The sequence below is a fragment of the Mizuhopecten yessoensis genome, unplaced genomic scaffold, assembly GCF_002113885.1.
Source record: "Mizuhopecten yessoensis strain PY_sf001 unplaced genomic scaffold, ASM211388v2 scaffold8131, whole genome shotgun sequence".
NCBI classification, from domain to species: Eukaryota; Metazoa; Mollusca; class Bivalvia; order Pectinida; family Pectinidae; genus Mizuhopecten; species Mizuhopecten yessoensis.
The window spans coordinates 907,028-919,141 of NW_018407394.1; the positions used below are offsets into that span (position 1 = coordinate 907,028).

General features: G+C 35.1%; 1 protein-coding gene across 1 annotated transcript; it reads right to left on the reverse strand.

Moving 5' to 3' along the window:
* Positions 1-253: 253 nt before the first annotated feature.
* LOC110455114 lies at positions 254-9,558 on the reverse strand. Its single transcript, XM_021505063.1, has 5 exons — positions 9,433-9,558; positions 5,859-5,993; positions 4,125-4,205; positions 3,450-3,554; positions 254-1,484 (listed from the first exon to the last, which is right to left on the reverse strand). The coding sequence occupies exons 1-5, from the start codon at positions 9,541-9,543 to the stop codon at positions 1,341-1,343; spliced, it is 576 nt and encodes a 191-aa protein (XP_021360738.1). The 5' UTR covers positions 9,544-9,558; the 3' UTR covers positions 254-1,340.
* Positions 9,559-12,114: the final 2,556 nt, after the last annotated feature.

Below are 12,114 nucleotides of genomic sequence, written 5' to 3' on the forward strand. Positions count from 1 at the left end.
TTTTTCAACAGACAGGTGGACACCATGGTTATCATAGAACTTCTGCATTTCCGATGTAGGGCCCTAATTTTTCTGTCTGAATACAGAACAAGAACAAGCCAAGGGGAGGCAACTGTACAGATGGTATACTGTCTCTACAGTTCCACAATTAACATTATCTTTATATGATGCATATTGCCTGTGAAATGTCCACAGACATTTCTTAATGCTTTAAATACAGTTACTTTACAAAACACAACACTAAATATGAAACTAATTGTTGATACATTTTTATTGCAAATAAGTAGATAAGAAATTCTCTAGACACTGTAAAATTCCACAAATTATGCATTCAAAGTAAATTTGAGAAACAAACATTCCAAGAAAAAAGTAAGGAGAATAAAAGTTCCCAACATCAGCTAACCTATAGATTGATCATCCTGCAAACATATAACAGAAGACAAGATCATTATTAGTAAAGACGTAGTGACCCTGCAGATAAAAGATTGTCAAAAAGAAGTTTAGGTAAAATAGAATAGATATATGAATGCATGAAGAGAAATTCAGTCATTGCTTTAAAGATAAACAAGAATTGAGAATAGGAATGTTCTGCAAAGTCAAAATAATTTAAATACCATATAATTATAAATATCAATAAAATAATATTTAGAGCAGATGTGTGCTCTTTAAAACATAAATTGATCAATCACTCATCATGTGTATTTGGATTGAAACCTTCTAAATCACAGCTATACTTGTAGGGCTTTTACCTGATTTTCTTCTCAGGACTGAACAAACCACATTTATACAGAAAAAACCCACACACACTTTCTCACAAATTTCCTTGCTAATACATGCTAATAATATCGGTTTCCATTACAAATAAGTAAAAATCACCAAATATTCACCAACTTAGAAGAATGTTTTTAAATATTGAACATTTGGAGATAACATTTACTAACTACACAAAACCCATCATGTTTCATTATCAAAAACTATTACACTTTAAAGTTAATAGAATCAAAAGATTTATTTTTATAAAATGCTGTTAAAATAATGAATGCATTTTTTTTACACTTGTCTTGAAATAATTGATAATTTTGTATAGAAAAGTATTGCATGTTTCTCTCCCTCAGTTAATATCTCTATACACCGTTCTGGCTGAATCAGAACCTGACATGAATCTCATCCACAAGAAATTGCACAACACTATTGAATGTTTTACTCTCAATGATTGCAATAGCAGGTGGCAAAAGTTTTCCTCCAGTCATAAAAAAATCACAGATCAGTCGAACAACAAGACATCTTATGAAAGATGAATATGTCCTATATTCACAGATGACTACTAAAGCTGGCCGTTGTCACATACAAAAGTCAAGACTGACTGTCTGTCCTTGATTCACATTGACCATGTGTGTCTGTTGTTGCTGTGTTCCCCAGGACCCAGCGGTGACAGCATATGTCCCAGGATGGACAACCACATGGACATCCTCTGTCCTCTGTAGCTGTAAGTGACAATAGATAAAAAAATTCATTTACTGAAAGTGAATTATCATCAAAGCTCTACTGTTTGTTGATACATATATATTTCATAACCCGTAAACAACAAAATCTTACAAAAGTGTACATGTCTATTGTTCATATGAATAGCACGCCAGTGTCAAGGGAAATAACTGTATACTAACAGATCAATACAGGACTAGCATCAGACTAAGGGAGATAATAAGAAGTCACATTATATGGGAGTGCAATAATGGTTTTCACAGTGGTGGTATCAAGGCAGATAACTATGTGTAGAGAATTAAGTGTGTAATTTACTTTGTTTTATTTTTCTGGATCACTATAAACAGTGGTATAAGTGTTATTGGGGTTTGAGTTGGATCTATGTACAAGCAAGGAGCAAATAGGTGTTTCGAGCTTGATCAATGTACATGCAAAAACTCCAGTATAAGAATGTTACTAACTGGGGTTTCCCCAACAGATCTCCCTGTAAGCGTAGAAAGGGACGTTAACTTAATGCCTTTTGTGTTGAATCTGTGAAAAAAGGGATACTGAGGTGCAACTTAAGTGGTACATAAGCTTGCATATGCAAGTGCTACTAACTTGGTTTTTGTGTTGGATCTCTTTATAAGCTGGGGTATAGAAGTGTTACTTACTGGGTTTTTGTGTTGGATCTCTATGAACTGGGGTATAGAAGTGTTAGTTACTGGGGTTTTGTGTTGGATCTCTGTATAAGCTGGGGTATAGAAGTGTTACTTACTGGGTTTTTGTGTAGGATCTCTGTATAAGCTGGGGTATAGAAGTGTTACTGGGTTTTTGTGTTGGATCCCTGTATAAGCTTGGGTATAGAAGTGTTACTTACTGGGTTTTTGTGTTGGATCTCTGTATAAGCTGGGGTATAGAAGTGTTACTTACTGGGTTTTTGTGTTGTATCTCTGTATAAGCTGGGGTATAGAAGTGTTACTTCGGGGTTTTTGTGTTGGATCTCTATATGAACTGGGGTATAGAAGTGTTACTTACTGGGGTTTTGTGTTGGATCTCCTTTTGTGTTGGATCTCTGTATAAGCTGGGGTAGAGAAGTGTTACTTACTGGGTTTTTGTGTTGTATCTCTGTATAAGCTGGGGTATAGAAGTGTCACTTACTGGGTTTTTGTGTTGGATCTCTGTATAAGCTGGGGTATAGAAGTGTTTCTTACTGGGTTTTGTGTTGGATCTCCTTTTGTGTTGGATCTCTGTATAAGCTGGGGTATAGAAGTGTTTCTTACTGGGTTTTTGTGTTGTATCTCTGTATAAGCTGGGGTATTGAAGTGTTACTTACTGGGGTTTTGTGTTGGATCTCTGTATAAGCTGGGGTATAGAAGGGTTACTTACTGGGTTTTTGTGTTGGATCTCTGTGTTAGCTGGGGTATAGAAGTGTTACTTACTGGGTTTTGTGTGGGATCTCTGTATGAACTGGTGTATAGAAGTGTTACTTACTGGGGTTTTGTGTTGTATCTCTGTATAAGCTGGGGTATTGAAGTGTTACTTACTGGGGTTTTGTGTTGGATCTCCTTTTATGTTGGATCTCTGTATAAGCTGGGGTAAAGAAGTGTTACTTTCTGGGTTTTTGTGTTGGATCTCTGTGTAAGCTGGGGTATAGAGGAATTACTTACTGGGTTTTTGTGTTGGATCTCTGTGTAAGCTGGAGTATAGAAGTGTTACTTACTGGGATTTTGTGTTGGATCTCTGTGTAAGCTGGGGTATAGAGGAATTACTTACTGGGTTTTTGTGTTGGATCTCTGTGTAAGCTGGGGTATAGGAGTGTTACTTACTGGGTTTTTGTGTTGGATCTCTGTGTTAGCTGGGGTATAGAAGTGTTACTTTCTGGGTTTTTGTGTTGGATCTCTGTGTAAGCTGGGGTATAGAGGAATTACTTACTGGGTTTTTGTGTTGGATCTCTGTGTAAGCTGGGGTATAGAAGAATTACTTACTGGGTTTTTGTGTTGGATCTCTGTATAAGCTGGGGTATGGAAGCGGCTACAATGCACTTCATCACACTGATTCTGGATGCTCTCCTCATTGCTCTTGTAAAACCTCTGTCATTTTACAGATAATAACAGAAGATGAATTAGCTTATTTCATTAAATTTACCTTTTGTTTCAATTTCTTATGTTCAAGCAAATATTTTGTCAGTTTAAATATAATTATATGTAGTTATAACTCTTATGAACCAACCAAGACATACATAGATATGTACTGAAGTGTTTGCAATTAAGCTGTAAGCAGGCAATAGTATCGGTGATATGATGTATACTATTCAGCTGGTTGGACACCCTAGGCTAGTATATTTGATGTCAGGGCTAGTGAAAATTTCCAATTTTTACAATTAAAATAAAGTTCAAACTTGTAGAATTTTTCAAAATCTGCCTGTGAGTTAGCAATATGAAATAAACATTTTTTTTTTATTTCTGAATAATGATACTGTATATTGATATAGGAATGATGTAAATGCATACAAGTGAGATTTTTGGAGTCGCCAGCAATTTGTTTGTTTCAATTTCACATGGGATTTAATGAAATTACTTCAACCAATGCTAAATTAATTCACAAAAAGTTTATTGCAAAATCAGACAAGTTTTGATTACTTTAATTCTCTTAATGCTTACCTGACACTGCCTGGTTGTCTGAGACATGAACTGTAGCACAGAGGCAAATGCGTCATCCACTGTTGTATATACCAATGGGTCCTACAAACACATATGAACAAGTGTCTATTTGAAACTATAATCTATAGGAATAAGACAAGTACAGTATCTGAGATAAGTAGGTAAGCTTTGTGGAGAATTTACCTGAAAAAGTTCTTGGAATTAGAATTCTACAATGTCATTGTCAAATTAACAAAGGAGATCTTCAAAATGATCTTGAACTTCTTTCCGCAACCCCTCCTACATCCTCGATATCAAGGGGTTACGCTCACTTTCGCTCTCTGCACCCCTAGCATATGTCATAGCAAAATGGAAGGCTCGGTGTGTACCACCTTGTGGGTAAGACAAGACCAGTTTGATCCTTTGATGAACATCAAAAGAATCATGTGGTCGTGTAATGGTAAATCTTACTGGCTTTGAAGTCGGTATCGCTCCCCTGTTATCTTCAAAGGACAGGTATCAGCCTAGTGATTGGTCAGGTTTTTTACTAGCCGCGCGCCTTCAATTTTGCTATGACATATTCCAGGGGTGCAGAGAGCAATAGTGAGCGTGTAACCCCTGTAGTATGGAGGATATATACCCCTCATAGAAATCATCCTAAACTAAACACTTGTATAGATCTAAATGACATCACACACTGATAACTCAGTGAAGGTCATAAGTTAGCGTAGTGGATTGTGCACTTGCATTTCATTTTGGAAAGGTATTACCGGTTGGTCAACTACCCCACCAATTTTATCTGGGTATACACAGAACTCGAAGTTTCCTCCAATATTAATGAAAGGCTGTCAACAGATTAATCTAAGCTGGAAAACTTGTTTCATAAAATCTTGATGATAAAGAATAGTGCCTAATATTTGGAAATCCTTACACAAATAGTTACTTATAAAACCAGTTACCATATGTGTGTTTGTTAGGTAGCAGAGTACAGTAGAAATGGCTTGATCCTAAAAATAAAGGACATGTCTCGGATAAACATGGATAGTGGATTCATCCTGCACAACACACCTACATATATATATTTATAAACTACATTTTGAACAGTTTTTTTTAGAAGAATGATTTTTTTTCTTCAAAAAGCGATTTCCCTAGATTTGGGACTTGTGATAACCATGGTTACCACATCAAAAAAAGCCAAAAAATGCAAAAAATACATGATTTGTGACCCAAAATTTGACCTACGCAAGTAGTATTTTTTTCTTTAAACCTGTCTTAAATTAAATATCACCTTCTCGGTAACAGAAATACTCACGTTATAGCATAGGTCGTTCAACTGGATTTTTCGCAATATTTACACATGTGCTGAGTCCAAAAATAGACTACATGAAAAGCTAGGTTTTGTTGTGTAGACACAGATTTGAAAATGGCGAAAAAATGGAGTCTCGAGCCAAATTCGATTTTTCGTTTCTTTAAATGTGAAGCCCACATAGTCCAATTCATCATGTATATATACCAATTTTAGAGCTGAAGTTTTGATACATGATATATTACTGGGGTTATTCATTTAACAAAAATATCACCCATGGCCACCATACGCTATTGTACACTGCAACCTTAGGAAGTAGGTGAGCAGCTAATAGAAACCCAAAAGAGCTTAAAAATCATTATTCCTTTTTAAATGTTTTTTTTGGCAAGGGACCAAATCCCTAGCTTGCAATCTGACTAATCATATATACATGTATATATAATAATGACCTCAACAGGATTTTTCTGGTCCAGTTTCTGGGAAGGCCATTCTATCTTCCGCATCATTGTGCGCTGAAGAACATCCTGTCCCATCATCTGTGCCCGGTTGAGAGTACTGTGGGCCCACTCCCCTCCAAGATGATCCTTAAAACAAAAACAGAAAATATTGGAAAACAAAGTTCTGGTACATTAAAGCTTTTCATGAACACAACATGAAAAGCAAAAGGCCAAAACAAGTAGAGTCAACATGGTTTAAACTTTTTGCATTAGTAGGGTTGCAGAAACAAGGGTGTACAATTTTGTTCGAGTACTAGCTAATTACTGACAGGATGATTATGAAGAGCTCTACTAGCCCAACCTTACTTTTCACAATAGTAGACCATCTACATGTATATCTATATACACATACAAATGTATATATATAAGTAAATTCTGTTTGTTTATGTATTGTATTTTTGTTTCATGGTGACTGTTTTTCTTTGTTTTAATTTCATGTTGTGATATGTAAATTTTCATGTTCCTGTCTTGATTAAGGGGCAGATCTCCCTGAAAATTTGACAAGTTTCTTTGTCTGCACTGTTGTTATAATTATTACTTCTTTACTCATATATCTATATACACATGTATAAATTGCCACTAGCTCAAACAAAAATATTTAACGTCTTCCTACCAGCACAAGAAGGTGTCAGACTTCTGAAATTGTGCATCTCTTATAGAAAAATAATTACCACAAGGGTTCAGTGTAGATGTGGTATTAATGTTTGTTTATATAATTATTGTTTGTGTTTAAACGACAACTGTGGTCATTTAGGGTCATGATGATTTTTTTTACAAATATGTGAGTAGTGAAGATAAAATCAGATAAAAATGAATATTTTTAAAAACATTTGCATTGTATGTGTAAAAATATTAAAATAAAAAAGGGGTTAAAAAATAATAAGAGATAATGAATAGATTATATGGAATATGCGATATATATATATAACATCAAAAATTCAAAGAGGGTAAGAAGGGTTAAAAGACATCGAAGTCTATAGAATAGACTGATGTCTTTCAAATATTTAAATAATGCCTTCGAGTCCACGGAACTGAAAAGAGTTTTCATATCCAGGACTCGAAGGTAATTATCATGACTGTATTTAAGATTGGAACATTCTATTAAAAATGTTCTGAAATTCGACTGTTTCAGCACTAGCATCATATATATGTAGACTGTATGTACATAGTTGTACATTATGTGTATTACTCAATACATAACCTGGCCTAGTCTGTCCGCATGTGTATGTTTACGTCACACCTGAGTGAGGGAGTGGAAAGTATGGACATCAAGCACCTGGTAAGACAGACTAAGCATGGTGATACAATTGTATTTAGTGTAACCCTTTTAACAATTGTATTCAACTAATTAACAAAGTCTCTTTTTGGAATCATTTAATTAATTATATATGACTTAAAAGCACTATACAGAGTAAAGAAACCAAAGAACCCTAACAAGGGTTGATTTCATGAATTGAAACAATGAGCTTACAATTATGACACTCGCATTCATAAAAAGGCCTCTGCAATTAATACAACCCTTACAATCAGCAATAACAATACAACTTTAAATCAATTAATTCACCAGAGATAATGTATTAATACTCATTCTCTGACTGACAGACTTGAAATGACGTACCATACCATGATAACTAAATACTATGCAGGGATCTCACTTGAAACAGCTAGATGCTTGGATTCTAAATTAGGTATTGCATGTCACTACTTATAACCCGAGATGTACACAACGCTTACAATGTATGTATCACACCCCACTTTTCTATGTCTACAGTCACTGGCCATATAAGTATATATTGGCGCATAATTGCGACGTCATTAAGTGAATAAAATGTATTCCTATAAGTTGTCGGACAAAACTTCATTGGACAGTTACAAATAATTGGTCAGATATCATATTTAATGATGAAACAAAAATAGAAATCGGGACTGACAGGAAAGTGTTTGTATGGAGGAAAAAATGTGAGCGGTTACATCCCAACTGTGATGGGGTTGTGCCCTACAGTGCTCGAAATGTGCGTTTCTCGGCTATGTTTTGGGGATGTATTTCCTATTTTGGGGTCAGAACACTTACATCTGTTGATGGAAACATAACCAGTGATAAGTATATTTCCATTTTAGATGAAAATTTATGGCCTGTTGTCGCGAGACATTTTGCAATTACACCCTAGATTTTACAAGAAGATAATGCCCTGTGTCATGTCTCGAGGAGAGCTAACGAGTGGAAAACTGTAAATAATATCAGAACTTTACCATGACCATCCCAAAGTCGAGATCTAAATGTGATTGAAAATGTTTGGAAAACAATAAAAACCTGTCCTTCGAAACGTTTGGGAGAGGTTCAAAACAGAGCATATCTGATCAGATTCGTGAACGATATATATGGTCAAGTTTGCCTTTGTGCTATATTCGGAACCTATATGATACACTACCAAAGAGATTACGAAGTGTAATTAGAGCTAGGGGACAGATAAATTTCATGTAAGTAGTACCTTCTTTATTTATTGAGATATTCCACTTTTAAATATTCCCTCCCTTATAAAATCTTAGCATAAACAAATATGACGTCGCCGATATGCGTCAATACTTATGGCCAGTGACTGTACATCTATTGGATACTGCCCAACGTCAACAAGTTGAAGATAATTTGCAAGAGACTGTATAACAATGCAAGAGGCCTGATAAATGTGAGAAAGTGCTAATTTGAATCGACAGAGGTGATATATGTCGCAGTAAGTTGTTTAAGTTGGAAATATTTCTTGGGAAATAAAAGAAAATTTTCTACACTGTGTTTTGCAAGATGGTATTTGGTAAGAATTTTGATGGGAATGACGGGAGAGGCAATTTGGTGGAATGAGTGGAGTTTTCCTTACAGTTATCAAGTCATTTCTAATTATGTAGAGTGGTAAGCCTTTGATCCTTTCTTCTATCAGCTAAAGACCGCCGTTCTAGAGTGTTAAGCACCAACGCTGGATGTTTCCTAAAAATTTGATTGTCCTGGAACCCAGATATGCAATATACTAAAATACACGTTCCAGAATCCCGAGCACCCGTGGCAGCATGTTGGGACTAAACTTTACCGTATCTGGAGCAATTCCGAACACACATCATGACATCATTACATTTTCTCATAAACTTTTAACATCATCACACGTTATAATGCGGTATAATCTGATAATGTGTTAAATTTAGCAATATACCACCGCCGTTTCATTCGCAGTATTTGAGTCAAGTCAGGTCAGTGGAACTTATATTTATCATTGGTCAATGTTATGAATTCAGACATACTGCCAATCGTCAGAATCAAGTAAATAAATAGAACAGTTAATATATAATATCATTCATGATCTCCCCATCAAAACATAACATTGATCATGAGTACGTAAACAAGTCAGTCTGACAGTTATTGAATGTTCTATCCGTACTGAAGTAGCTATAACTTAAACGTGCATATCTGGTATTAGCTTTCCTTTTTGCGTTTAACTCATCCATTCCACACTATAACACAACATTTGCAAGCAAAACAAACCTCCTGAGGCATTTCTTCTTTTTCAAAAACAAGTTCAATCTGGTAACAGGAAGAGAAAATTGCACCGGCGAAAGACATGCGCAAAAACCGCTTCCGGTTTAAAGGAGGCATTACCGCGAATTTTTAATTATTTTGCGCGGTTGACACCGGATTTAGCGTGAAATTCTGCCAGGCTGACTGCCTGGTACCGTACCCTGAGGTACACGCGACACGTGCAGTGCCGGGTCAGTTCATAATCAGGTAAAGCCGGTCAGATTTTTTTTTTAGTTCAAGTTATTTAAGATAGGTTGGTCAGTAATAGATAGTTCATAAAATGACAAAGCTTTTGTTAAGTGGATTGGTTTTGTAATCACGATGGTGAATTATCATGAAATGGCATAGTGTGTGTGTTGTTGACAATCAGTATGTGTTTGTTAATGCCACCGGGGCTTGGGCGAATGGAATAACTAATGAGAAGCCCTTTTCGAGTGAATAGATAGAAGGCAATCAAGTTAAAATAATGGTATACTTTATTCAGCTAAAGACCAAAATGTCTGTGTCATATATACATTGCATAGTATATACAAGGATCTATGTAGTGGTACAATGTATTAAATTTACATAAATATTTTAAAAAGTAAAACAGTGACATTTCTTAAATACATTATTGTTCCGTATCTCATTTGCTTTATAAACATTCAGCGTTATCTCTGAAGTTCGCCTTATTTTTTTAGCAAATGCATCTCTTATGTACCAGCGTCAATCATGTGATATTAGAAGCTGGAGTGGGGCGTTCATTTCAGTATCATTGATACTGAAGTTATCATCATTCATTGGCAGAATTCTAGATCTGTAGATAACACTGTAAGTGGGTTTTTTCATAGAAATATCACCGATAAGCCTAACTAAAAAATAAAATAAAATGATTTTCATTTTGATGATCAAATGTCATATTCTTTAACACTAGCCCAACAGCTTCGAGCGGGATGCTATATAAGACGCTGATGTGTGGACATATAACGTTACAGGGGGTATTAAGTGGGAGGAATACAAGCGATTTGTCAGCAGATTTCAGAACATTACAGTATATTAATTACATTGCAAATTTATCATTCTGAATAGTTGCAACATCACTAAACTAGCTCTTATGTCATATATATTTATTTTGTTTTAATCAAGTAACATATGAAGGTTTCATTCTGTGTAGCCGCTGTTATATATGTGTATCTTATTTACATGTACATCCCTGTCGGATCAGAAAGTCTTCCGATGTAAAAGTTTACGTATATATAGTGATTTTTTGGTCCTGTCTTTGGCTTAAACTGGTAGAGAATTGTATTTAGTATGTATAGTTCATGCCAAGAATCAAACTGTAAGACGCGTCCATTGAACCAAATCAGAAAAATATAGGTGTGGCTCCTGAACGACCCGAACCTGCTTCTATGACGTTACAAGTACCACGTGACCTGTTAGCTCATTAAAATTAAAATTCTAAAACGAAGTAAGGAACAGTCACCTTTGATTGCAGCAGGACACTTCCGAACGCTCGTTGATGGCGGATTCGGTATTTATTAAACAGGTTTCGCATCTTCTAATCTTCATAAAGTAAAAAAACTTGGCCAAAATCCTTTAATAACTGTGGAAAAAACACAAAACTTATACCACCTTAGTAATTTTGAAACTATTCAATAATGTTTAATCCATTAAACAATCGTCAACCTGAACTACCGGCCTTAGTGTTTGGCGCCAAATCATTGTTTGTATAATTGTTTTCATCAAATTTGAATTGCGCTTGATAATGAAATGCTCAATGAAAGTACGTGTTAGTTATTATTGAGAATAAGTAATATATTACAATAATTTCTTAGTGTTTTAGAATTATTCAGAACCAGAGGAAAATGTACAGGTACATCAAATTTAACTTATTACTTTCTTTTTTCGATTACATACAAGTTAACAAACTAGAACTTATCAGCTGTATGCGTATAATAGAAGTTTACCTTTCTGCTTATTTACTAATTTTTTTGCTTCAAAATTTCTTTTCGACAAATTGTTTGAAGACCAAAATATGCATTTTTTTATCTGTATCAATAGCCTTTAAAAAAAAAAAATGGTTATGGGATCTGGTTTGACATTATTTGCTTTTATAGGTACCAGAAAGTAGGAAAAAAATCAGCAATATGAAAAAATCCACTTTAATTTGAATTTCTTTAGAATAAATTCGTCAGCGTCCGTTTAAAAAACAAAGCCATAGCTGTCAGTGCATTGTTTGAACATCATTAAAAAAAAAACCTCTCAAAATCATGTTTGAAAACATTCATTTCTTGAGAAAGTAACACACATTTATTTTCTACAATAAACTAAAAACATTAATACTCAAATTACACGAATAACAATAATACACATGACAGACATGGCAGGTATACTGATATTAACAAGATCTTTTCAAACTATATATTCCAGAGAATCTGTGATACTGTCGCGCAACCGTTTTGGTAAGGGAAGCTGCGCTGCCTGGTCAATTCTCCGGCCACAACTGACCCACACAGTAAACACACAGCACCTACGAAGTGTCCAGACGTCCGAAACACGTTTCTCGTACTCGGTCTTAATAAGCGCTAAAATTCGCGCGTGCTTCGATGAGGGCTGCTCAAAACTCGCCGCCATATCGTTGAAGATTTCAAATGAATCTCGCAATGCTGA

What these genes read in the sequence shown, in the direction of transcription:
- LOC110455114 (XM_021505063.1), bottom strand. Translation starts at nt 9,543, where the DNA reads ATGCCTCCTTTAAACCGGAAGCGGTTTTTGCGCATGTCTTTCGCCGGT. An exon ending in AGACAACCAGGCAGTGTCAG is followed by an intron (nt 3,555 to 4,124) that starts GTAAGCATTAAG and finishes GTAAAATGACAG; the next exon opens with AGGTTTTACAAGAGCAATGA. An exon ending in AGATCCAACACAAAAACCCA is followed by an intron (nt 1,485 to 3,449) that starts GTAAGTAATTCT and finishes TGTCACTTACAG; the next exon opens with CTACAGAGGACAGAGGATGT.